General features: G+C 40.8%; 1 protein-coding gene across 8 annotated transcripts in view; it reads right to left on the bottom strand.

Moving 5' to 3' along the window:
• MARK3 (microtubule affinity regulating kinase 3) overlaps positions 1–22,703 on the bottom strand; it is a 116,418-nt gene that overhangs the window by 22,591 nt on the left and 71,124 nt on the right. For 6 of the 8 annotated variants that reach the window (XM_032405981.1, XM_032405982.1, XM_032405986.1 and 3 more), the window contains 9 exons: positions 18,270–18,318; positions 15,299–15,364; positions 11,089–11,159; positions 6,218–6,274; positions 3,458–3,694; positions 3,173–3,292; positions 2,823–2,922; positions 2,400–2,512; positions 1,741–1,894 (listed from right to left, as the gene is read on the bottom strand). In XM_032405981.1, coding sequence (XP_032261872.1) covers positions 1,741–1,894; positions 2,400–2,512; positions 2,823–2,922; positions 3,173–3,292; positions 3,458–3,694; positions 6,218–6,274; positions 11,089–11,159; positions 15,299–15,364; positions 18,270–18,318 — 967 coding nt within the window. The remainder of the gene's footprint in view (positions 1–1,740; positions 1,895–2,399; positions 2,513–2,822; positions 2,923–3,172; positions 3,293–3,457; positions 3,695–6,217; positions 6,275–11,088; positions 11,160–15,298; positions 15,365–18,269; positions 18,319–22,703) is intronic. The other 2 variants (XM_032405983.1, XM_032405988.1) reach the window with 1 other exon arrangement.

Below are 22,703 nucleotides of genomic sequence, written 5' to 3'. Positions count from 1 at the left end.
AAACAAGGGGAGCGATGAGAGACCAGCTAAAAGCTGGGCTGGCTGCAGGCCTGCCTGCCTTCACTTGGTATGAAGGGAGTACGCTTTACTAGATGCTGTATATACAATCTATCCCATTTTTAGCACTTAAAAGAACACAGCCAGAGGCATAACCAAAATCTTTTCTTTGCTGACCACTGTCTTCATCCCCATAAAAGAATAAAAAAACAACAATTGGGTCAGTGACTTTCTATATACATGGATTTCTGGAAATATTCTTTTATGAAATTTTGTTTGTTTGTTTTTTGTTTTTAAGTAGGCTCCACTCCCAACTTGGGGCTTGAATTCACAACCCTGAGATTAAGAGTTGCATGCTCTACTGACTGAGCCAGCCAGGTGCTCCTCTTTTATGCACTTTTTAATATTAGAGGCTCCAAGAAGGAAGGATCATTATTATTATAAAAATACTACTCCATGAGGTAATCGGTCAGTGGGTTAGTGGACAGAGCCACAGGACCCGGGGCCAGAAGTCCGGGGGTTCTGTCACAGGTGTTCCCACTTCTATGTAACCTCGGGAGACTTAGTGAGCTCTCTTGGCCTTTATCCTTATTGATAAAATGGGGGTTAGGTGAGTGTATGACACCATGGCTAAAGCTCTTTTCTGCTCTAAAATTTTCTGAGCTGGGGAAAAAAGGCATTACCAATCCAAATGGAATATATTATATATATTATATATATTAGGGAAGAATTAACTTATTAAGATAGTCACTAGAGATAAGAGAAAACTAAAAAACAAAACAAAACAAAACACAAAACACAAAACACAAACCAGTTCCCCCTCCAACCAAGAATTTAGGAATAATTCCCTTTAAACTGGATGGTTTAGAGCAATCTGTAGGCATTTTGCTAAATGCCCTGTTGTCCAGAGGCACTGAAAACCCCTCCGTAACAACTAACCTGAACATGACCAAAGAGACAAGAGACCCAGATCAACACTAGGTTTACAAATGCCATGGGCACATTCACAGGTTACAGGTGAAATAAGCGCGTGCGCATGCTTGCGCACACACATACACACACACGCGTGCGCGCGCGGGCTAGAGTCTCTGGATCCCCACACATGGGGCTGCCTGGAAGGCAGAATAATTGTTAAGTTTGGTAACCATATCTTTTAGGGTCCAAAGGCTCATAAAAGATTCACATCTATGGTGAATATTTTAAGAGTGAGGGTGTTAAGACACATCAACAGCTAGAGTGTGAGGCTGAGAATGACCCAAGTCAAAAATTTAAACCAAGTGAGGCAAACTGGGGTACTATACATTCTCCACGGCTGTCCACATGTAGCTACATAAATTTAGCTTAATCAAAACTGAAAACCATCTCCCCAGTTCAAGTGCTCAACAGCCACATGTGGCCAGTGACTACTCTATGGGACAGCACAGATCTAGAACATTTTCAGCACTGCAAAAGTGCTGGACAACGCTCAGGAAAGTAAATCCGATGCAGAGATGGGGAAGAGAGCGAACAGAGAACCAGAGATTGAAGCAGGAGTCCCAGAGGAGTGAGTGTACCAAAGAGATCAGAGCCTTGAGATGATCATGCCATCACAGGGACTGGTAGGAAGGAAATGCCCTGAAAATAAATCAAGTCAATTTCCCATCCCAGTAGGCCTTAAGCCAAAAAGGATGCTTCCCAATGTTACGAGGTCTCTTGTGTAAGGGGAGACTGCAGGAGAACACACTGCAATGGTCTCAAACTTACCATGGTCACTGTACCGCCTCTGCTTCTGGCTGGAAGAAACACTTCTCTGCACCTTGTGGTGAGGAGACTGGCCAGTACTGTTGTTGAGGTCACTGCTTGGCCTAACCTTAGCAAGTGAAAGATTGCTGCTAGAACTGGAGTCACTAGCATCCAGCTAAGAGGAAATGAGAAGAACAGAGCAAACCACAACACGGACCCAAATGATATGTTAGGAAACTAAACTTCTCATAACACACAAACCTCTCACAAACAGTTCATTTACAGACGAAGAATCACAATGTACAAAAATGACAACCTTCAATTTGGGCAAAAATATTTTTCTGACTGATGAAAAAGCTCATGAAAGGATAGGTATTTATGATTTTCTTTCTAGGCTTTTTCATATAATTTAAAATGCTCTCTGTTCACTTCATCTCATACTTTACATAATTTCTAAACTATTAATGACTATAGGTTAACTTATGACGTTCAAGTTTGTGACAATACCCACCGTTAAGGTTACTACCTCAAAATTAAAATTAATAATGGTCATAGCAGTTAGATCTGTCATTTGCAGGTAAGTTTAAAAATGATACATCAAATGTTATACATATTAAGGAAAGAGCTTACTTTTCATCATTTACCTAAAAGTCACATTCGCTCTTTCTGATTACTCTTACCTCTGAAGATTTTCTCCCCAATAGCAAATATGTAGCTGTGATCTCATCATATTTCATTTTACTAAGAGATTCTTGAATTTCTTCTTGTGAATATCCCATTCCCACCATAATATCTAAAAGAAGGACATAATATAGTTTATGTGTTTTGTCTGGATACAAAATCACTGTGTTACAGGATAAAATAATTTCCATTATTTGACCGAAAACATCGTAGATTTTCTAACATAAATGGGCAGTTGGCTTATTTCTAAGTTCCCATTCTAGGAAACTACAGGTAAGTTCCTAAATACGACAAAACAGATAAGCTGACTCATGTAACTTATGTTTAACTTCCTATTATTCCCATTTTAGGCATATCCATAGGAGTCAAAACAGAAATATGTTACTTGCACACACACAAGGACGCAGGCACAGAGTAATTACCTATTCTTTTCTGGTCTGAGATGTCTAGTTCTGGTTCAACAAACGGTTTAAGTTCATCTTCTTCATGCCCTGCATTGATCCATCTGTCCTTCATGATTTGCTGAAAGGTGAACTATTCATTAGCAGCATAAAATAAAACATGCTGATAACCACAATATTTCGAAAAATTTATTTTCAACATTTCAAGGATTATATCTCAGAGGATAACTTTTAAAAAAGTCTTTAATGTCTCAATTCCTGCTTAAAAAGCCCCAGGAGAGTATTCAATATGTCATACAAACCAAGCAAAGTTCTAAAAATACTGTAAAGACTCTCCAAAGTCATTACTTATTTTGCACTTATGCGATTACCTCTAGAGTGCCTCGTTTTATTGGATTTAGCACCAGGAAACGTTTGAGAAGGTTTTCACAGTCTGTGGACATGTAGAAAGGGATTCTGTATTTCCCTCTTAATACTCTTTCTCTCAGTTCCTTTGGGGGGGCAGGGAGGAAAGAAAACTAGTTGAGTCAAATTTTAGGTTAAAAAAGAACCCACTGAGACCCCATCATACTGACAGATCATTAAAATATTAACCCTCATCATTTAATAAAATGTTTAGCATTCTGAAGAGGGTGGATAACAACTGGTTCTTATACCTTTAGGTTCTGTCCATCAAAGGGGAGTGACCCGCTGACTAGAGTGTAGAGAATTACGCCAAGGCTCCACACGTCCACTTCCGGCCCGTCGTATTTCTTGCCCTGGAAGAGCTCTGGGGCTGCATATGGAGGACTGCCACAAAACGTATCCAGTTTACTGCCAACAGTAAATTCATTGCTAAAACCAAAGTCAGCTATTTTAATGTTCATATCAGCATCTAACAATAGATTTTCGGCCTAGAGGGAAAACATCAAGACAAAAATGAAATTTAACCAAAATAGAATTAGAACTGTGATAGAATTAGGCATTTCATAAAAGCTTTTTGTAATGATATAAAGTTAACATAACCTAATGAAAAAAATAAGGAAACATTCTTTCTAGAGGAAAACATAAAAACAGAAGATAAATTAGAATTTCTAATTTTATTTTTTATTATGTTTATTATTTATATTTTATTATATTTATTATTTTAGTTTTATTTTTAAGTAATCACTATACCCAGTGTGGAGCTGGAACTCCTGGGATCAAGAATCAGATGTTCTTATGACTGAGCCAGCCAGGTGCCCCAAGATTTTTAATTTTTTAACATTAATAACCAGTAACAGATACAAGGTATAGATTAACTCTGGCAATATTTTAAACAACAAATGCCCCATAATTAAAAAAAAATTATTTAAATAGCTTTCTCAATTAATAATAATAAGTGGCTTTTAAAAAAATGAAGACTTGCTTTAAGCGGCCAGCCACGTTTTATAAAAACGGCTGAAGAGCTGTGCAATGGCTATTACTGGGGAGGGGAGAGCCCTGGGCCTCATTCAAGATACAGATCACAGTCATCTTCATTTATTTCAGTAAACATCTACCACATGCCAATGACACACCCGGCATTATATTTGTGTCTGAACATATGATGAACAAGACAGACAGGGTCTGGCCCTCAAGGAGCTCACAGGTTAGAGGGGGAAAGGCAGAAGACCAAGTGGCTGCACTCTGACCTCAGTGCTGTAACTGAGGATGTGTGGGGTGCTGTGGGCCCAGCACTGACAGGTGCAGGAAGGCTTCCTAGAGGGGGTGAAATCAGAGCTGCTGCCTGGAGGCTTAGGTAATAGTAGTGGGTGTGAGGTGGGAGGCAGAATATAAACAGTCTGAAAACCCAGAAGGAAAGAGAGAACATGCTTTACACTCAAGAAACTGAAAGACAGTGTGTGGAAAAGAGGTGCAGGGGACATGGCCATGGCCGAATCACAAAGGGCCAGTTGAGTGACTGGTAGGAAGTTCAAGTTTTCCACCTAAGGGCAATGGGAAGCCATTAAAGAATCACTCAAACAGGAAAATGACAATCTTATTTGTATTTTTATTTTTTTTAAAGATTTTATTTATTTGAGAGAGAGAGTGAGAGAGAGCACAAGAGGGGGGAGCGGGAGAGGGAGAAGCAGACTCCCTGCTGAGCAGGGAGCCCGACGCGGGACTCGATCCCGGGACTCCAGGATCATGACCTGAGCTGAAGGCAGTTGCTTAACCAACTGAGCCACCCAGGCGCCCTTATTTGTATTTTTAAAGGACCATTCTGGTTGCAGGGTGTAAAATAGACAAGGGAGGGAGAGGCAAGATTGGAAGCAAGGAAGGCCAACAAAAAACTGGTGTACGAGATGCTGGCAGTCTGGGTGAAGACAGTGGTCCCAGGGACAGAAAACAGCATGCTCAAAAAAGGTTTAGGAAACAGTAGCAAAAGGACCTGGGGACTGAGTGGATGGTAGAGCAAAGGAGACTGAGGCACCGAGGGACATGAGGCATCAGAATGAGAAATGAACATTCCCGTTCAGGAAGGAAGAAGGTAGGCTATGAACCTGCTGAACCCAAGGGACAGAAGTAGGGCTTAGCTGTCGCCCATCTGTCAGCTCTGGCCGCAGGCATGGATCTGGGGTCATCAGCATACAGGTGGCCACTGCAGCGACTAGAGTGGATGTGTAAGCAGCACGGGTGGGTGTGGAGAGGAACAAGCAATCGATGATAATGACATGCGGAAGGGGAGGAAGCGAGGACCAACAAATCTAGACGATGTTTAGGGAGATACGGCTGTGAAAGTAGAGAGAGAAAACTAGTGCATCTGGAAGGGGACTTGGGGTGGAGAGGTTTTTTTTGGTAAAAGACAGTGCAGACTTCAGCATGTTTTTGTAAATGCTGCTGGTGAGAAGCCGGGAGGCGGAGAGGGCCCAGAGCTCAGAGGCAGGGTGAGCAGAGCCGCCCTACTGCCTGCAACAAGAGGAGTGTTCTGAGAGGTGAAGGGTGGGCACGGGCGCAGCTTACTTTGCAGGCTTGCTGGGGAACTGGACGTTTCTGCCTGGCATTTCTACGTTCTCTGGGAAACAGAAAACCTTATCCTATGCCAAGAGTGGGCCAGAAGTGAAGGAGTGGGCAGTAAGGAGGTCTCCGGGCAGCACCACGCTGACCAGAGACACAGAAGAGGTGGCCAGGTGGCACTGAGGGCACCGTCTAGGTGACAGCATAGCTTTTTGGAGGCCCCCACCTCTTTGGTAGTGTGATAATATTTCTACAGAGACCAATTATGAGCTACCTTAACTGAAATGTAAGATACTTTTAATAAACTTCATATTAATACCAAAACCTGACTAAAAGAATCAATTATTATAGGATTTACTTTTTCTTATTTAATAAGGCAATCTAATCTGTGACCACCAGTAGAACTGAGCACATACAGGTAGAGCATACACTCACAGACTAAGGGCCCTGCAACTCACCTTGAGGTCTCTGTGAACAATCCGTTTTTGGTGGCAGTACTGGACTGCAGATACGATCTGCATAGGAGAGACACAGGTTAATCATCATCATTAAGATGAAAATCTCATTAATGTTCACACATGCAAAATACTCAGTGAGCACCTGACTGTCTGTGTGGATCTCTAAAAATAATTTTCTTGTGCTTTGAACTTTCCAATTTGGAGAAATTCAGGGGTGAGGGCAAGAAGAGATAGGTGAGCATGTTCTTCCTGCTCTCTCTAGTTTTCACTGGAAAGTCTCCTCTTGGGCCTACCCCCTGACATTCTGGTTATCTGTGAATATGGTGCCAGGGCCCAACAAATCACCAGGATCTGGAAGACCCTAGCTGCCCCCAGACCCAGGATCGGATGGCTCTGGTGCAAGCTTTCCATATAATTTCCATGTAATTAACTCGAAACTAAACTGGCAGTTACAGACTATCCATGGCCACAAATTCATCCAGGTTGGGTCTCCTCTGTTAATTACTTCTCTTCCCAGTCAGGACTGCTCCTTACAACACTCTCTTCTTTTTAGCTGATGTCGGTTCAAAGACAGCAAAACTTACTCACCTTTCTGAGGATCGGTTTCCTCTTCCTTAAAATGGAAGAGTAAATGTTATAATATATGTGAACTACAAACTAGGTAAGCTACTCTGTGCTCGATCCATAAGGGTCTCCTTCTACTCTCAGCAAATGGTATGCCTTTATTTAGTCAACTTTGGATCACTCCTGTGATTAGTACTGTTGATTAAACAACTCTTTTGCTGAAATTTCACATGTGTAATTTTTTTTAAAAGATTTTTAAAAAAAATTATTTATTTGATAGAGAGAGAGAGAGAACACAAGCAGGGAGAGCTACAGGCAGAGGGCGAAGCAGACTCCCACTGAGCAGGGAGCCTGATGTGGGGCTCGATCCCCGGACCCCAGGATCTTGACCTGAGCCAAAGGCAGACGCTTAACCGACTGAGCCACCCAGGCGCCTCTTACTTGTAGTTTTTTAAGAAGCCTCCTTTTCTTTCTTCTTTTTCTCTCTCTCTCTCTGTTTTTAAAGGTTTTATATATAGAGAGAGAAAGAGCACACAGTTGGGGGGGCTGCGGGAGCAGCAGTGGGAGAGGGACAAGCAGGCTCCCAACTGAGCAGGGAGCCTGCTATGGGGCTTGATCCCAGAACCCTGGGATCATGACCTGAGCTGAAGTGAAGGCAGATGCTTAACCAACTGAGCCACCCAGGCGCCCCCAGAAGCCTCCTTTTCTAATCAATAAAAGTTTTATATGCCTATTATAGGAATTTTAGGAAATACAGAAAGGTACATATAAGCACATGCCTGATAACATCTCTTGTTGTTTTAGTGTATCTGCTTCTGACCTTTTTGTTGGTGTTATGCTGGTGTAACTACATATGACCACATACATGCAAAACTGGGTTCTAATGAAAATGCTCCTCGTTGGGGCGCCTGGTGGCTCAGCTGGTTAAGCGTCTGCCTTCGGCTCAGGTCATGGTCCCAGGGTCCTGGTATCGAGCCCCGCATCGGGCTCCCTGCTCCGTGGGAAGCCTGCTTCTCCCTCTCCCACTCCCCCTGCTTGTGTTCCCTCTCTCGCTGTCTCTCTGTCAAATAAATAAATAAAATCTTTAAAAAAAAATACTGCTTGTTTCTCCAGATCATCATCAGCTTTTAATTGTAAGCCCCACACACCCACCTACACTGGACATAAACACTCAGAGAATGCTTCTTTTGTTTTAAAGTAGGCTCCACGCCCAGTGTGGGGCTTGAACTCACGACCTTGAAATCAAGAGTTGCACGCTCTACTGACTAAGCCAGCTGGGCACCCCAGGCTGTTTTACCGGTCGGCATTTTGGTTCAGAACAAGGAGCAAGGAGAAGCTGGACTGGAGTTAGGGTGGGGTGAGGCCAAAATCAGGGCTTCACTAAGCAGCTACATACTGTATAAATTCACAAGATCAGACCCACTTTTTTTTTTTTTTTAAAGATTTTATTTATTTATTTGACAGAGAGACATTGAGAGGGAACATAAGCAGGAGGAGTGGGAGAGGGAGAGGGAAAAGCAGGCTTCCCGCCAAGCAGGGAGCCCAATGCGGGGCTCGATCCATCATGACCTGAGCCGAGGGCAGATGCTTAACGACTGAGCCACCCAGGTGCCCCCAGATCCACTTATAATCAACAAAAAATATAAAAATTCCAAGGCCAAAATATGGTTTAGAACACCTGTTACCTTGGATGATCATTTACGCTGTGCTACTCTGCATGAAAGCTGGGAAAGCGAGTAACTTTGTTTTCCCAAAACAAACAGGTACACTGCCTAGGATGTGGGTACCACTGACCTTACTTCTGCCTGATCTGACTGTCCCTCTTTTCATTCCCCCCCCCAATACTGAGATTTCTCCTACAGGTTATTTTCAAATTCTGCCTCTGAGTAACATTTGACAATTTCCTACCCTTTCTCAGAGAGATCAAAGAAGTTCTCCTTTTACCTCCAAACAACTCACAGTTAACCTTTTAAAGCCACAATAACCTGAAAACATTCAACTTTAAATCACTGGGTTTTTGGGGCACCTGGGTGGCTTAGTCGTTGGGTGTCTGCCTTCGGCTCAGGTCATGATCCCAGAGTCCTGGGATCAAGCCCCGCATCGGGCTCCCTGCTCAGTGGGAAGCCTGCTTCTCCCTCTCCCACTCCCTCTGCTTGTGTTCCCTCTCTCGCGGTCTCTCTCTGTCAAATAATAAAAAAAAAAATCTTTAAAAAAAATAAAAAATAAAAAAATAAATCACTGGGTTTTTTTGCATGCCTTTAAGCTAGAAGCAGTTATTTCTTTAAAAAAGTTAAGAATCTGGATGTTTCCCAGATTGAAATATGAACGCAAACCTAATTTACCTCCAGTCAGACAGGAAAGAGCAGAGGCAGCAACATTACCAACCCACCAAGAAAGAGGTGAGGAAAGATGATGGAGCCAGGATTCTCTTCTCTCTCTTTGAAAAGAACAGAGCTCATTCAAACGCTTAAAACCACACAAGCGGTCCTTAGGATGAGAATGGCCAAGGAGGTGGGAAGGAGAAACCATCTGCTGATGGATGTGGAAAGAAGGGCCTGTTTCTGACAGTTAACATTTTCATGTGGAGTGTACCTTGTGTATGGCATACCTTCCTCTTTGCCACAAAGAAGAAAACTTCTTATTTAGTCAATGTAAGAACGGCTTATAAACTTTTGGAAAGCATGGCAATTAGCAACAGAGCAAAGTGGAAACACCAATATCCTGATTGATCCTTCCAGGTTTAAATGAGGGATCTTAAGGAAATACTATGGCAAGAAGAAAGGATTACATTAAATTGTAAGCAGTGTAAATTAAGTCATTAGTTATAAAAGCACATAAATTACCTTTCCTTGACCAACTAATGGGTTCCTCAGATAAAGACTTGAGATTTTCTGCAGGAAATTTATTTTATTTTTTTTAAAGGTTATTTATTTATTTGAGAGAGAGAGAAAGAGAAAGAGCCAGCACAAGTGAGGTGGAGAGGCAGAGCGAGAAGGAGAAACAGACTTCCTGCTGAGGAGGGGGAGCCTGACTTGGGCTCTGTCCCAGGACCCCGGGATCATGACCTGAGCCGAAGGCAAATGCTTAACCGACTGAGCCACCGAGGCGCCCCTCTGCAGGAAATTTAAAATAAAAGCCTGAGCGATTGCCTCAACATGTAGGTTAGTAAATGTCCGAGTCCCTCTGACAAGTCAGACCCTGCCAGGGGGATGTGTGGAGATGGAAGAAGTGAGGAGCAGTCACAGGGTTAAGCACTAGTTGCTTCCTTGGAGAGGGTCAGGCTCAAACCTGCTGTTGCTGGCGGCACTCACTCGTCTGTTCTTCACAGTCAACAAACCATATTCACATAAATGTTTGCGAGTCAGACAGATTCAACTTAGTGGGAAGGAATTTAAGGTCTGTGAGGCAAAAAAAAAACCTCTTGGCTTTTAAGTGGTCAATTTATAAAAATACAGAGTATAGTTATGGAAAGGGGCCAAACCAACTTTGTTTTGTCATAAAGAGAAATTTGAGCTTCCCTCCGTAGATCACAGAATAAAATATCAGAACTGGAAAGCACTTCAAAATTAATCATCAAATATAACTTCCAATTTTTGTAGGTAGAAAAGTTGAGGATATGAGAAATTAAATAATAGCCAAAGATTAGTCTCAAAATTTGTCATTTAATAGGTTTTAATTCAAAGTACCATTAGTATTTAAGTTTTTAAGTTAAATTTAAGCCTACATCTGGCTTATGTAAGACAAAACTAATAATGAATTCTGAGATTGTGACACTCTTCTCGCTAAAAACTGGGAAATGGTTTTAAATTAATGCAATCGGGAAACGGGGCGCGGCCGGAAAGGGGGCCGCCCCCTTGCCCGTCACGCAACGCACGTTCGTGGGGAACCTGGTGCTAAACCATTCGTAGACGACCTGCTTCTGGGTCGGGGTTTCGTACGTAGCAGAGCAGCTCCCTCGCTGCGATCTATTGAAAGTCAGCCCTCGACACAAGGGTTTGTTAAAAAAAAAAATTAATGCAATCATAGGTGTTTTGAAAGACTCTAGATTTTTGAGGCTAAACTGTCAAAAACTAAGGTTAAGAATGAGGTGAAAATCTTGATAAAGCTAGAAATAGAACCATGCTGCTTCTTGTACAGTGCCTTAGGCATGAAAGATACTTAATAAAGTTTTGTTGAACTGAATGGCTAACCCCTCCCTGCTCCCTCCCACGGGCCTTATAACCATTTAGAGAGGCAAACACTGTTTGCTTCAGGGTTTAATAAGCAAGATAACTTTATTAAATTAATAAAGGTGCATTAATTCATACCTGTCTAAATTTAGCTCTTGCTTCTTTTTCCTTCATTCTTCCATGTGCGACCAAATAGTCAAACACTTCACCTATAATCGAGAGAAATAAAAGTAAGAAGTCCTACTTCTGAGCATTAATTTTCCCATAAATTGATGATGTTTCACTTTTAGGAATGCTCTAATTTTTATTTTTAAATACAGCCATGAAGATAACAGAAACGCAGATTTTGAACTAAGCTAGCCTTAAGTTTAACTATAGGCAAAAGTTCTTTGATAAAATCTTTAAGCTAGAGAAAAATCATTAAAATTTCCTATGTTTATAAAACTTTTATTTTAAGGGTTATGTTTTCAATGTGCTTTAATAAAAACTGAAAGTTAAAATGGGAAAGTGATATGTGTTAAAAGAGGATAACATCTTCACTGTAGGATTACGAAAAAAGCAGTTCCTGAATATATTAATTAATTAATTCAACAAACATTTATTGAGTGCCTACTAACTGCCAGGCACTGTTCTAGGCTCTGGGGAAATACAGCAGTGAACCAAGTGAAGTCCTTTTCCTGTAAATGGAGAATTTACATTCTGGTAGGGAGAGACAGGCAATCAACAAAAAAGCAAATAGTATGTCAGCTGACAAGGACAGTGGAGCAGACACAGGGGAAGAAACAGGAAGTGTGTCTGCATGTGCAAGTTGCTTTGGGGACTACTGTGAGGGAGAGGACACTGTCATCATCTGGGAGAAAGAGTCTAGGCAGAGCAAATAGCAAAGAGCAAGGAGGCTTTGTAGCCAAAGAAGTGTGAACAAGGAAAAGGGAAATTAGTGGACGGGCATGGGAGATGGGAAGGAGGGGTAAGGCCATGAAGAGTCCCGCAGGCTTTGCTCTGAGTGAGGAGAAGCAGAGGAGGCTATGAAATGACTGACCTCTTAAAAGGGTCACTCTGGCTGCCAGAGGGGGAGGAGGTCAGGGTTGCGGAAGGGACAGAAACACGAGGGAGTAGCGCAATAATCAGGGCAAGAATGAGGGAGGCTGGGCCTTGAGCAGGAAGTGGCAGTGGTGGTAAGAAGTGGGGAGGTTCGGGACTCAGTGGGAAGGTCAAGCCAAGAGAACATGCCCAACAGAACATGCTGGTGGACATCCACGTGGTCGTTTACACAGTGTTAATGCCTCAGGGAAGAGGTAACACTTCAGGAAATACTTGCTTATCAACTGGGTATAAAGAAACAATACCTCTGAAATCAACAGAAAAGGGTACTAATTGAGCAAATTAGACATAAAATACGTTTGGGAAAGAGTCACATCTACTTCATACAAATAAAGAATATTTCCATCAGCTTAGTGACAACATTCAACTAAAAGATTTTGATACTTAAAAAATGCTTAGTTTCAGAACATAACAAATACTTTTGAAGAAAAAGTTATTCTGAATTACATATTAATATCTCTAACTTTTAAGTTTTTAGCCTAGCTGAAACATTTTTAAATAATGGACGGGCATAAATATTTTCAAGTTATCACTTGATTGCATAATGATCTTTTAAAATGCATTACATATTGTTAATTCACACTACACAACTCGTTTAACTATGATGAATTATGAAGTTAAATGTCAGCTCAGTAAAATGTCAGCATTTTCTAAGCAAATGACCTTTCTATTTGCAGAGTAGTATACAATGTCAAAACAAGTGGTTAAAAAGTGAAAACAACTAAAGATGTGTGCATATCATATGAAAAACAGTTTTGACTTAAAAAAAACTAATGGATTAAATCCACTAGTTGCTGTACCCACTAGCTGTTGTAGAGTAACATGGAGAAAAGTCCAAGTCTGTCAATATAATTTTAAAAAATTTTTATAAATTCAAAAGCAATATAAACCTCTTAAGAGATTTTGGAACCATAAAGTCATACTCACAATCACTAAGTTATAAATCAGGAATTCAACCCAGATCACTTTATTTTCTTTATTAAAAATGTATTAGCATTCAGATTAAGTAGCTAAACTGAAAACCTCAAAAGGCTATTTACTAGGAAAAAGACAGAAAAGAGTGGCTCTCCCCACCCAGGTCAGGGACCATGTGGTTGAGAGGACACTGGACAGGTCAGTTCAGAGAGCCCTTGGTCCTAGTTGGGGTCCTGCCACTAAACAAGCGATAGAACTGCTGGCACAGAACAACCTTCCAGAGCTTTAGTTTCATCTATAAAAATTAGGCAGTTGCCTTCGATGAATTCTAAGATTCCTTCCAAGTGTAAAATTCTATGATTCTACAAAATCGAAAAATACCAGGCTAGGGAGGAATAGGTAGTCAATTTAATGAGACTCTGGTTGTTCCAAATGACAAATGTAACCACAAAAAAACAGATGTCCTGGAGATTGATAGTGCTTTGTTGAGCTGATTAAAATAGCCCAAGCCAAAAAAGCACCACCACTAAGAAGCTCAGAGACATGTTGACTTATCAGGTCACACTGTCAATGAGAGGCCCTGGCTGGAATGACCCCATGTCTGTGTTTTCAAAAGCCCACCCTCTTTCTAGTAAAAGTGGATGCTTCTCAGATTAGTTTTGCCCCTATATAAGAGCAATCTCTATGACACTAACACCTAAAATAGATGGAAAAGGAAAGTCATGACCAACTGACCAATTAGGAGAGCCTATCTACTGTCAGAAGGCTAGGGCTGTGGGCCTGGCAGCGTGACCACATGACTTCCCAGCCTCCGTTTCCTCAAGGGTAAAAGCCCATCCTTCACTGCCTGGCCACATCACGGAGTCATTGTGAGGGTCAAAGGAGATCCGGTGAGAGAAAGCTACACAAATGAAAAGGTTATGAACATAACTCTGTAACACGAGGAGAAAGTATTAGAACTCCATATAGATTTTTGGCGCTGCAACTCAGTTTCAGCTCTTCCTACTTCTCCTCAATTGTGAAAAATCCCAACCTAAATTCTCAAACCACACATTTAAACTCTAAATCACACAACTAATAATGAATTAGGAGTATGAAAAAGCGGCATCAAAGGTTTTCCTATTGTAACTCATTCCTGCCCACAGCAGGTTTACAATCTTTTATTTAATAGTTAATTCATTACAACGAGGCTGTGACTGAAATCTTCTGTCTGATCAAAGTGCTAAGATAAAATAAAACTACTATGAGCAAAACAGTCGAAGCTATACTTATGCCCCTAGTTAAAGGAGTATGTCCCTAGTAGTCTGTCCTTTCATAAGCGCACTTCAATCCTTACTTGTTAAGCATCGGCTACATGCCAGGCACTATCTAGAGGTGTAGAGGTAGGGGGCACACAAAGACCAATCAGAACGCTTCTGCTCTCCACACACAAGGAGACTTACATGTGGTCCAAAAACTACAAGCCTAACCCAACTTCAACCCCCAGAGGAGTATCTCTGTAAAAGAGAACAGTTATATACATGCATTTCAGAAAAATGACTACATGTATATAGTCTTGTAGGCCAAGTCCTTAATCTTTAAGGAAAATCTAAATATATGCATTGCAAGCATCATTTCTGGCCTTGGGAAAGATGAACATCAATGACATAAAGAAAACCATCCAATAGGCAGTACACATTTATTTCAAACAAGCTAATGCACTGATATATTTAAAAATCCAAGTTCTTAAACAAAATGTGGTGTGCATATATATACATAATGGTATATTATTCAGCCTTAAAGAGGAAGGAAAACTCTGACAGGGATGAACCTTGAAGACATTATGCTGAGTGAAGTATGCATAAAAGGACAAGTGCTGTGAGATACCACTCATATGACTACCTAGAGCAGTCACATCCACAGAGACAGGAAGTAGACTGGTGGGCACCAGGGGCTAGGGAGGAGGAGAGGGAAGTTAGTGTTTAATGGGGACAGTGTTTCAGTTTGGGAAAATGAAAAAGTTCTGGGGATGGATAGTGGTCATGGCTATATAACAATATGAATGTACTTAATGTCACAGAACTGTACACTTAGAATGGTCAAAATGCTAAATTTTATGTTATGTACATTTTACCACAATAAAAAAAAATCCAAGTTTTGGATATTATTAATAATGCTAATAGTGAACTACAGAAGAGCCACAAAAGAGCCAAGACAGCTTTTCTGATTCTCATGCTACTGCATTACGACTCCGGATGTTAAACGGAACCTTAACAATGATCCATGTGGGCAGTGTGGTTGTGTATTCTTCTAAAAAGGGAAGAAAGAAAGAAAAACCATAGAAGTTTCTTACCTCCACTTGCATACTCCATGATTAGGTAGAGCGTTTTGTCAGTTTCAATGACTTCGAACAACTTCACTGGGGGAGGGGAAAGGATATGGGAGAAAAAGAAACAAACGTCTGTATGTATATACACTGTACATATAAACCGTAAGTACTAAAAGAAACTTTTTCCCTGTTAAAGATTTTTGTAACTGGCTGCCTTAACAGAATGTTTTTTGGGAATTTTATCATATATTACAACAACACATTTTATAAAAGCATGGAATTCCATAAAAATAAAGATATTTCTGGGTGCTCAAACAATGTAACTTTGGCATGCACTCAGCAGTCCAGGCTGTGTACCTACTCACATCTCCTCTGTCCTCATCCTGTATGGTGTCTACACTGGTTAGCTGCCCTCCCAGCAGATTGTGCTTTTCCCTCAGGAAAAGGGTTCTTACTTCACATTCTCGACCTGCAGGAACTGCTCAGATCTACTCTACTTCTCCAAGTTTAAGTGCGTTCACTTGTCATTATGGCTTTAAGGATATATAGAACAATTTCACTTGAGACTTCTGTTGCTTGGGAAACTTCTGTTCACTCCTTCTCAGAGAAAAAGCTTCTTTTGTTACTATTCTGAAGCCAGAGATGGAAAGTAGTAGAAGGGATTATGCTACAGTTAATTGAAAAGAACTTTTTAAAGAATTATTTGCAGTGGGTCATTGTGACTTTGCTATACAGCAGTCCCTTGTTACAGATTGAAATAATATTTCTATTACTTTTAATTCACAAAACCATATCAAACCAATCAGAAATATACACATTTTAAAATGAAACTGAAGTACATTTCTAAAGCTACTGACTCACTATTTTCCACATCTACTTTATTTTGGTAATACATACTCTAAAGTTAAATTTACCAAAAAACAGGGGACAGGGTGCTAGCCTCTTATATTGCAGGCTACTTTCTGACACTTTAATATAGAGTATCGGACCAAATAAAGTGCCTAACACAGTATGTAGTACATGTTTGTTGAACTGATGAATAAAACTATCATATGTCATTTCTAAAATGGTATGTTCAGGTGGTCAGGAAAAATAATTTAAAGAAATTTAAGGCATATGTGCTGGTAAACCATCAACATACAAATAAAACCTTTCTAAAATTCCAATGGAAATATTGGCTCTTCTGGAAAAACTATCTGAATCCAATACAAATTTAAATTTTTAGAAATTCATATCTATTATCAAAGATATGTTATTTGGGAGTAAGCAGAGAAAACTCTAATCAGGGCACAACTTAATAACTAAAGAACAAAATAACTATGTTTAAGTTAGCTAGTTCTAGGCTGCAGTGATTGGTTATTTGGTGAAAAGATGGAATCTGAAACCAAGAATTAGCTAGCTAACCCCAAAGGGCTGAAATGAAAAGTGAAGAAAGGTTTTCTTCCCGTTATTATATTCCTTGTTATTTTTCTCCAAACATTGTATTTCACTGATTCTAAGATTAAATTTTTTCACATTTTAACTAATATCACTAAGAATAAGATGACCACTTGGTAGAATTTTTTTCCTTAGCAGCATGTAAAACCAAAAACGCCTTTTAAATGATGTGGCTTAGATCTGATGAAATAGGGTATATATAAGCTTTTCCTTCCAGTGGCTCCATTTTATCTTCTATTCTTGTGCCTTAAGAATTCTTGATAGGGGGCGCCTGGGCGGCTCAGATGGTTAAGCGTCTGCCTTCGGCTCAGGTCATGATCCCAGGGTCCTGGGATCGAGCCCCGCATCGGGCTCCCTGCTCCGTGGGAAGCCTGCTTCTCCCTCTCCCTCTACTGCTCTCCCTGCTTGTGCTCTCTTGCTCTGCCAAATAAATAAACACAATCTTAAAAAAAAAAGAATTCTTGATAGGATATCCGTTAACATCAAACTTCGTCCCTCCCACTTCCTAGAACTTATTTTGATATTAAAGTGATAAAAGTGGCTGTCTTAACAGCTATTTCGTTCTTGAAATAATAACAATAAAAAAGTTATATTATTCAAAAAGAGCTCTACATTTTCATTGAGATGTATATACAAAATACTAAGTAATTTGCATACTTTCACCTTGTTCCTATAATTATGATGAGAGCAGGACCATGACCCTTCCTCATCCTTACTTATTTACTTATTTTTAAGTAGGCTCAACACCCAACATGGGGCTTGAACTCATGACCCTGATGATCAATAGTCACATGCTCTACTGACTGAGCCAGCCAAGCGCCCTATACCCCTCCTTTAAACCCAACTCACTGAACCTAGCACTGAGCTATGCACACAGAGGGCACATGAAACATATCTGTGCTATACAAAACAATTCCTTAAAAAATTCCATTAGATAGCAGGTATCCTATATCTTTTAAAATACAATTCAATGGACAAGTAATTTCTTAAGAACACTGCCATAGCAAAACCTGTTATACCTTTGAAAATCTTTTTTTTTTTTAAAATTTTGTTTATTTATTTGACAGAGTGAGACATAGCGAGAGCAGGAACACAAGCAGGGGGAGTGGGAGAGGGAGAAGCAGGCTTCCCGCAGAGCAGAGAGCCCAATGTGGGACCTGGGATCATGACCTGAGCTGAAGGCAGACGCTTAACGACTGAGCCACCCAGGCGCCCACCTTTGAAAATCTTAACTCTGACTTATTCCCTTTTCCATATATGAGTTAAATAAAATTATTTTCTAATATGCATTAAAAATTGGAAAGTTATGATCTGATTATAGAGTTTCTACTGCATTAAAGCTTTAAATTCAAGAGTTTAATACCTAAGCTTTTAACTTGTCTTTAGTAATTTCAAAAAGTTAATACAAATGATCAACAATTTGTATAAATATATATTTTATGAAAAGTGTACCTGGGCTGGGAGGAGGGAAGGAATCTCCTATCACTCTTGGAATATAGGTTTAGACCCCAAATGGAATGCATTTAGACCCAAAAGTATTTAAGAAAGCAGAAAATACCTATGTTTGGATGATTTAAAATCTTCATTATTCTTACTTCTCTGAAGAGCTGAAAAACAAACACATAATTCCCCAACACAGGTTATTAAACATTCTATTCCACTGTTGCGATACAAATTTAAATCTTCTCTTAGATAACTGACCCACTGGTAATGTTCAACAGTCTGCATCTAACACTAGCATGAAAGTCCAGAGAAGCTATAAATGCTTCAGTTTTAGCTCCTGGAAAAGCAGAAGTTGCAGAGGAGGATGATACCACAATCTTAATTATATTTTGCTATCTTGAACATATAAGATCAGATTTAGGCAAGAATAGTTTGTGATTAAACTCAGTCTGATTCAATACCTACCCAGGGGTAGTTATTGCAAATCCAACCGTGTACAGTCCTAATGAACTACACCATGAGTGTATTAGGACTGATAATTCCAAGTAATTCTAGGAGAAGATTTTTTCAAAACCACTTTGGGAAATCCTTGTTGGAGAAGACAGGTAATTTAGCATGGCAGTTGTGGCAGACTGTTAAATTAATGGTCCTAATGAGTCCTGCCTCGCATGTTCACATTTTTGTATGGGCTGTGTGACTTGCTCTGGCCAATGAAACATTATCAAATTTGATATCATCCATCCAGCAAGAAGAGGGTGGATAAATGCTTGCGTATCCGGCGCTTGCTGTCTTGGAATGATGTTGCTATGATATGAAGAGGTCAGTCTAGCCTCTTTGAGGATGAAAGAGTATATGTAGGGAAAGACCCACTGTCCCACCTGAGTACAGCCCCATCAACTTGTCAGCTGAATGCTGCCACACAAATGAACCCAGAGGATGCCATAAGAAAAACCATCCAGGTAAGACTGGTAGAGCTGCCCAGCCATCACACAGAATAAGGAGAAATATTAAACTGTTGTTGTATAAACATGTGCTGTGAATGCACAAGAGAGTCATGGTGTTATGGCCTAGGCTAATATCAGAAGATCTCAGAAAATAACAGAATTTTAGAGGCCATCTTATCCAAACCTCTTGCAAACAAGTGGAAACCAGGAAAGGAGAGGAAAAGATCTCCCAAGGTCCTGCTCTCTTTCTGCGGGGAATTGGGCCAGAACCAAGGTCTCCCAACACCCAGTATCTATAACCTATGGGAGGCACGGGCTGGGAAGAACTTGGGAAGAGGAGGAACAGCTGGCTATGTGGAAAGGAATCTGGGGAGAAATCACAGGGGTCTTACTGCACTTGTCCCATCTACCACATCTAATCTAGAATTGAATCAGCACCTAACAACTAAGAGCATGGAGATGGACATGGACGTATCTGACCTCTAAACTGATCTCAGAGCTTAAAAACATGGAGTCAGATGAGTAAGATTCCTTTCCTGAATACTGGATCTTCTCTAAAGGCTGGAGCACTTTTATCTCCAACACAAATATCTCCTGTTGCTTTTGTGGTCATTCTCACAATTTATGTTCTGAGATGAGAAGACAGCTACCCTGACCACTGCTCAGGCTTGAGTTCTTTATCTTAGTTTCCCTCTGTCAAGCCAACACAGAAACCCTGTTTTCCAATTCATTATAGTGGAATTTGTAGCTTATAATCTGAATGTCCCAGTTATTTCCACAACTGCTAAAGTAGGAGAGCTCCAAGTTGGATACAATACCAACACGTTAGGACCCTGCATTTAGTATAAAACGCAGACCATGGCCATGGTGGCCTCTACTTCTCCCTGCAACGTGACACTCCTCCAGCCACCCTGATTCCTCTCAGGTATCAGAACATTCGAACTTCTTTCTTTCCTTAGTCTTTTCTCCTTTCTGTCCTTGTAGTCTCAAGCAGATTCTCTGAAAACCTTATCTAAGAAGATCTCCTTTATTTTACATCATAGTGGTCTGTTTGCTTCTTCTCTAGAATGTCCTTCAAGTATAAAGATACATTTTGTGTACCTGTTCATTGTTGCCTTGTCATCCGTGTGGGGTGGGGGGAGGCACACTGGTCTCCTTTCACTACTGTATACCTGAAACCAAGCCTGGCACACAACAGGAACTCGTTTGTTTGATAAATGCCTCTATGACGTACTAACTACCAAGAAGTGTGGTTTGAGCAGCCTCCTTCACATTCTGATGCCCACCCCGCTTTTAAACCCTGAGGAGCAGGACGCTTGGTGCAGAGCTGTCACCGTTCTGCTGGCGGGAGAGCAGGTCAAACGAAGGCGGTCATTTTTAAATACCTACTAGCAGGGCAGCAAGGAAACAAAGTAATCAGAGCCACACGGAAGGAAAAGATGTGATATTACAGGAATTCAAGAAAGGCAGAGCTCACTTTAGTCTGGGGTAGCAGATACCATGGAGGTGACCAGACTCATGCAGGACTCAAAAAGATGTCCACAGTAAAAAATGAGCTATGTGTGCTTTATATATGTGAGCAAAGATATGGTGTGGCCAATTAAGACTATTTATTTAAGGAAGACCAAGTGATACCTCTGGCAGAACAATGCATTTCCAGGTGTGGATTTCAGGTCACCTGCATCAGAATCATAAGGGTGTTTGTGCAAACTCCAGGTCCCTGGGCCCTACCTCTTGCTAGATCTGAAGTGGGATTAAGAATATTACTTTCAGCAAGCACCCTAGGTATGGTGGTTTTAAAATATGTCCACAAATTCTTTGACAATCCTCCCTGCAAAAGACAGTACTTCATATTCCTCTCTTTTGAGTGCGGGCTGCACTTAGTGATTTGCTTCTAACGAAAAGAGTAAGGTAGAGGCGATGGTGGGGGACTTGCAGAGAATGACTAGGTCCTATGGCTCCCTCCCTGCTCTCAGAGGTTACTCGCTGTGTGTCATGGGGACATTAAACACCTCGATGGACAGACCCCCAGATGGCAAAGTACGGAGGCCTCATGCGCACAGTTGGTGAGGAGCTGCAGCCCCTCAAGAGAGCCAGGTGAGAGGGAAGCAGACCCACCAGCCTAATCAAGTCTTCAGATGCTGTAGTTGTGGCTCTTACCCAAAACTTCTTGAGAGTACCTGTGCCAGAACTACATAGTTAAGTCACTCCCAAACACATGACTTGCAGGAATGATGAGGTAACAAATGGCTTTGTTTCAGTTGCTCAGTTCTGGAGTAATTTGTTAGAGAGCAGTTGGTAACTGATACACTACAGACAACCCATGAGTTACAGCAGAGGTCACACCAAGGCATGTGTTGTGAAAACACAGAGGAAAGGTAAATGGCACCAGACAGAGGGATGGGTCGTACAAGCTTAATTCTGGAGGCAGAAAGAATAGCCTCAGATTCCCTAGTAGGATAGTGTCAGGATATTACCAAATAACTTTACATATTTACCTCTATCAGAACTGTGTTTCAGGCAGAAAGTAGTTAATAAATCTATAGCAAGTTAATCAAGGAGGTGGAGAGGAAGCAAGAAGCTCATGGCTATGAGGTGTTAGGTCTCCACTGTGCCTGAAGCACAGAGCTAGATGCTTCCACCCATGATCTAACTTCATGTTCACAACTCTGTCTGGTGGCTGTGATCACCGCCGATGCATAGGAAGGAGAACTGAGCAAGTTGAGAAACATGTCCAAGGACTCCCAGCTAGTAGGTGCTGGAGCCAGGACTCTCGGTTTACTGACTCCAAGGTCCACACTCATCTCATGATGCCATGCAGCTGCCTTCGAAATTTACAAGTAAATTCATTGATAGATTATAAGCTGCTGGTACAGAAAATTCCAGAGCAACAGATGGGCACTGGCACAATTTTTAAAAGTTGACCATCTGCATATAAGTGATAAAAATGCCAGACATTTTGGGGGAGACAGAGGAAAAAAACCCCCAAAAAACAAAAACCCCACAACAACATGGCAGAGATTTCATATATTTGTATCAACTATGAACCTCATAGCTGAAGATAGTTAAATTTGGATAGAAGTAACTTACTGAAGAGAAGGCATGAAATTTTAGGGAAGTCCCTATTAGGATTATAGGGCATGTTTTTTTTAAAGTTTTGTTATTACAAAAGGACACTTAAATCCACCTACTTCTATCTTAATTCAACTTCTTTACATTCCTTTTCAATCTTATGCAGATGCTAGTTGTAAAAAACAAAATGAAGTAACACAGAAATATATGAAGTGCAAGAATTCTCTCCTCACTGACCAATCTGCAACCTCCTAACATCTTCAAGTCCTCTAGGAACCAGTACCCAGGAGGAGAACAAACATGTTCGAAGGCAAAGATTCGGGATCCTGTGATCAGAATACCAAGGACACCAAATGTATAGTACCACAGAGTAAAGAGATGTCCCAACAACCAGGACTTGGGATGCCCAGGAATTATCTTTGGAAAAAGACAATTTAACAAACGATGAAAAAGTAAAGTGAGCATGTAAAAAAGAACATGGGAGGGGTCACATAAAACTGTTACCTAAATCATGATGGTGAAAGTATTCAGAC

This window comes from Phoca vitulina, unplaced genomic scaffold, assembly GCF_004348235.1.
Source record: "Phoca vitulina isolate PV1807 unplaced genomic scaffold, GSC_HSeal_1.0 scaffold7, whole genome shotgun sequence".
Taxonomy (NCBI): Eukaryota; Metazoa; Chordata; class Mammalia; order Carnivora; family Phocidae; genus Phoca; species Phoca vitulina.
This window is presented reverse-complemented; position numbering and strand designations above follow the sequence as displayed.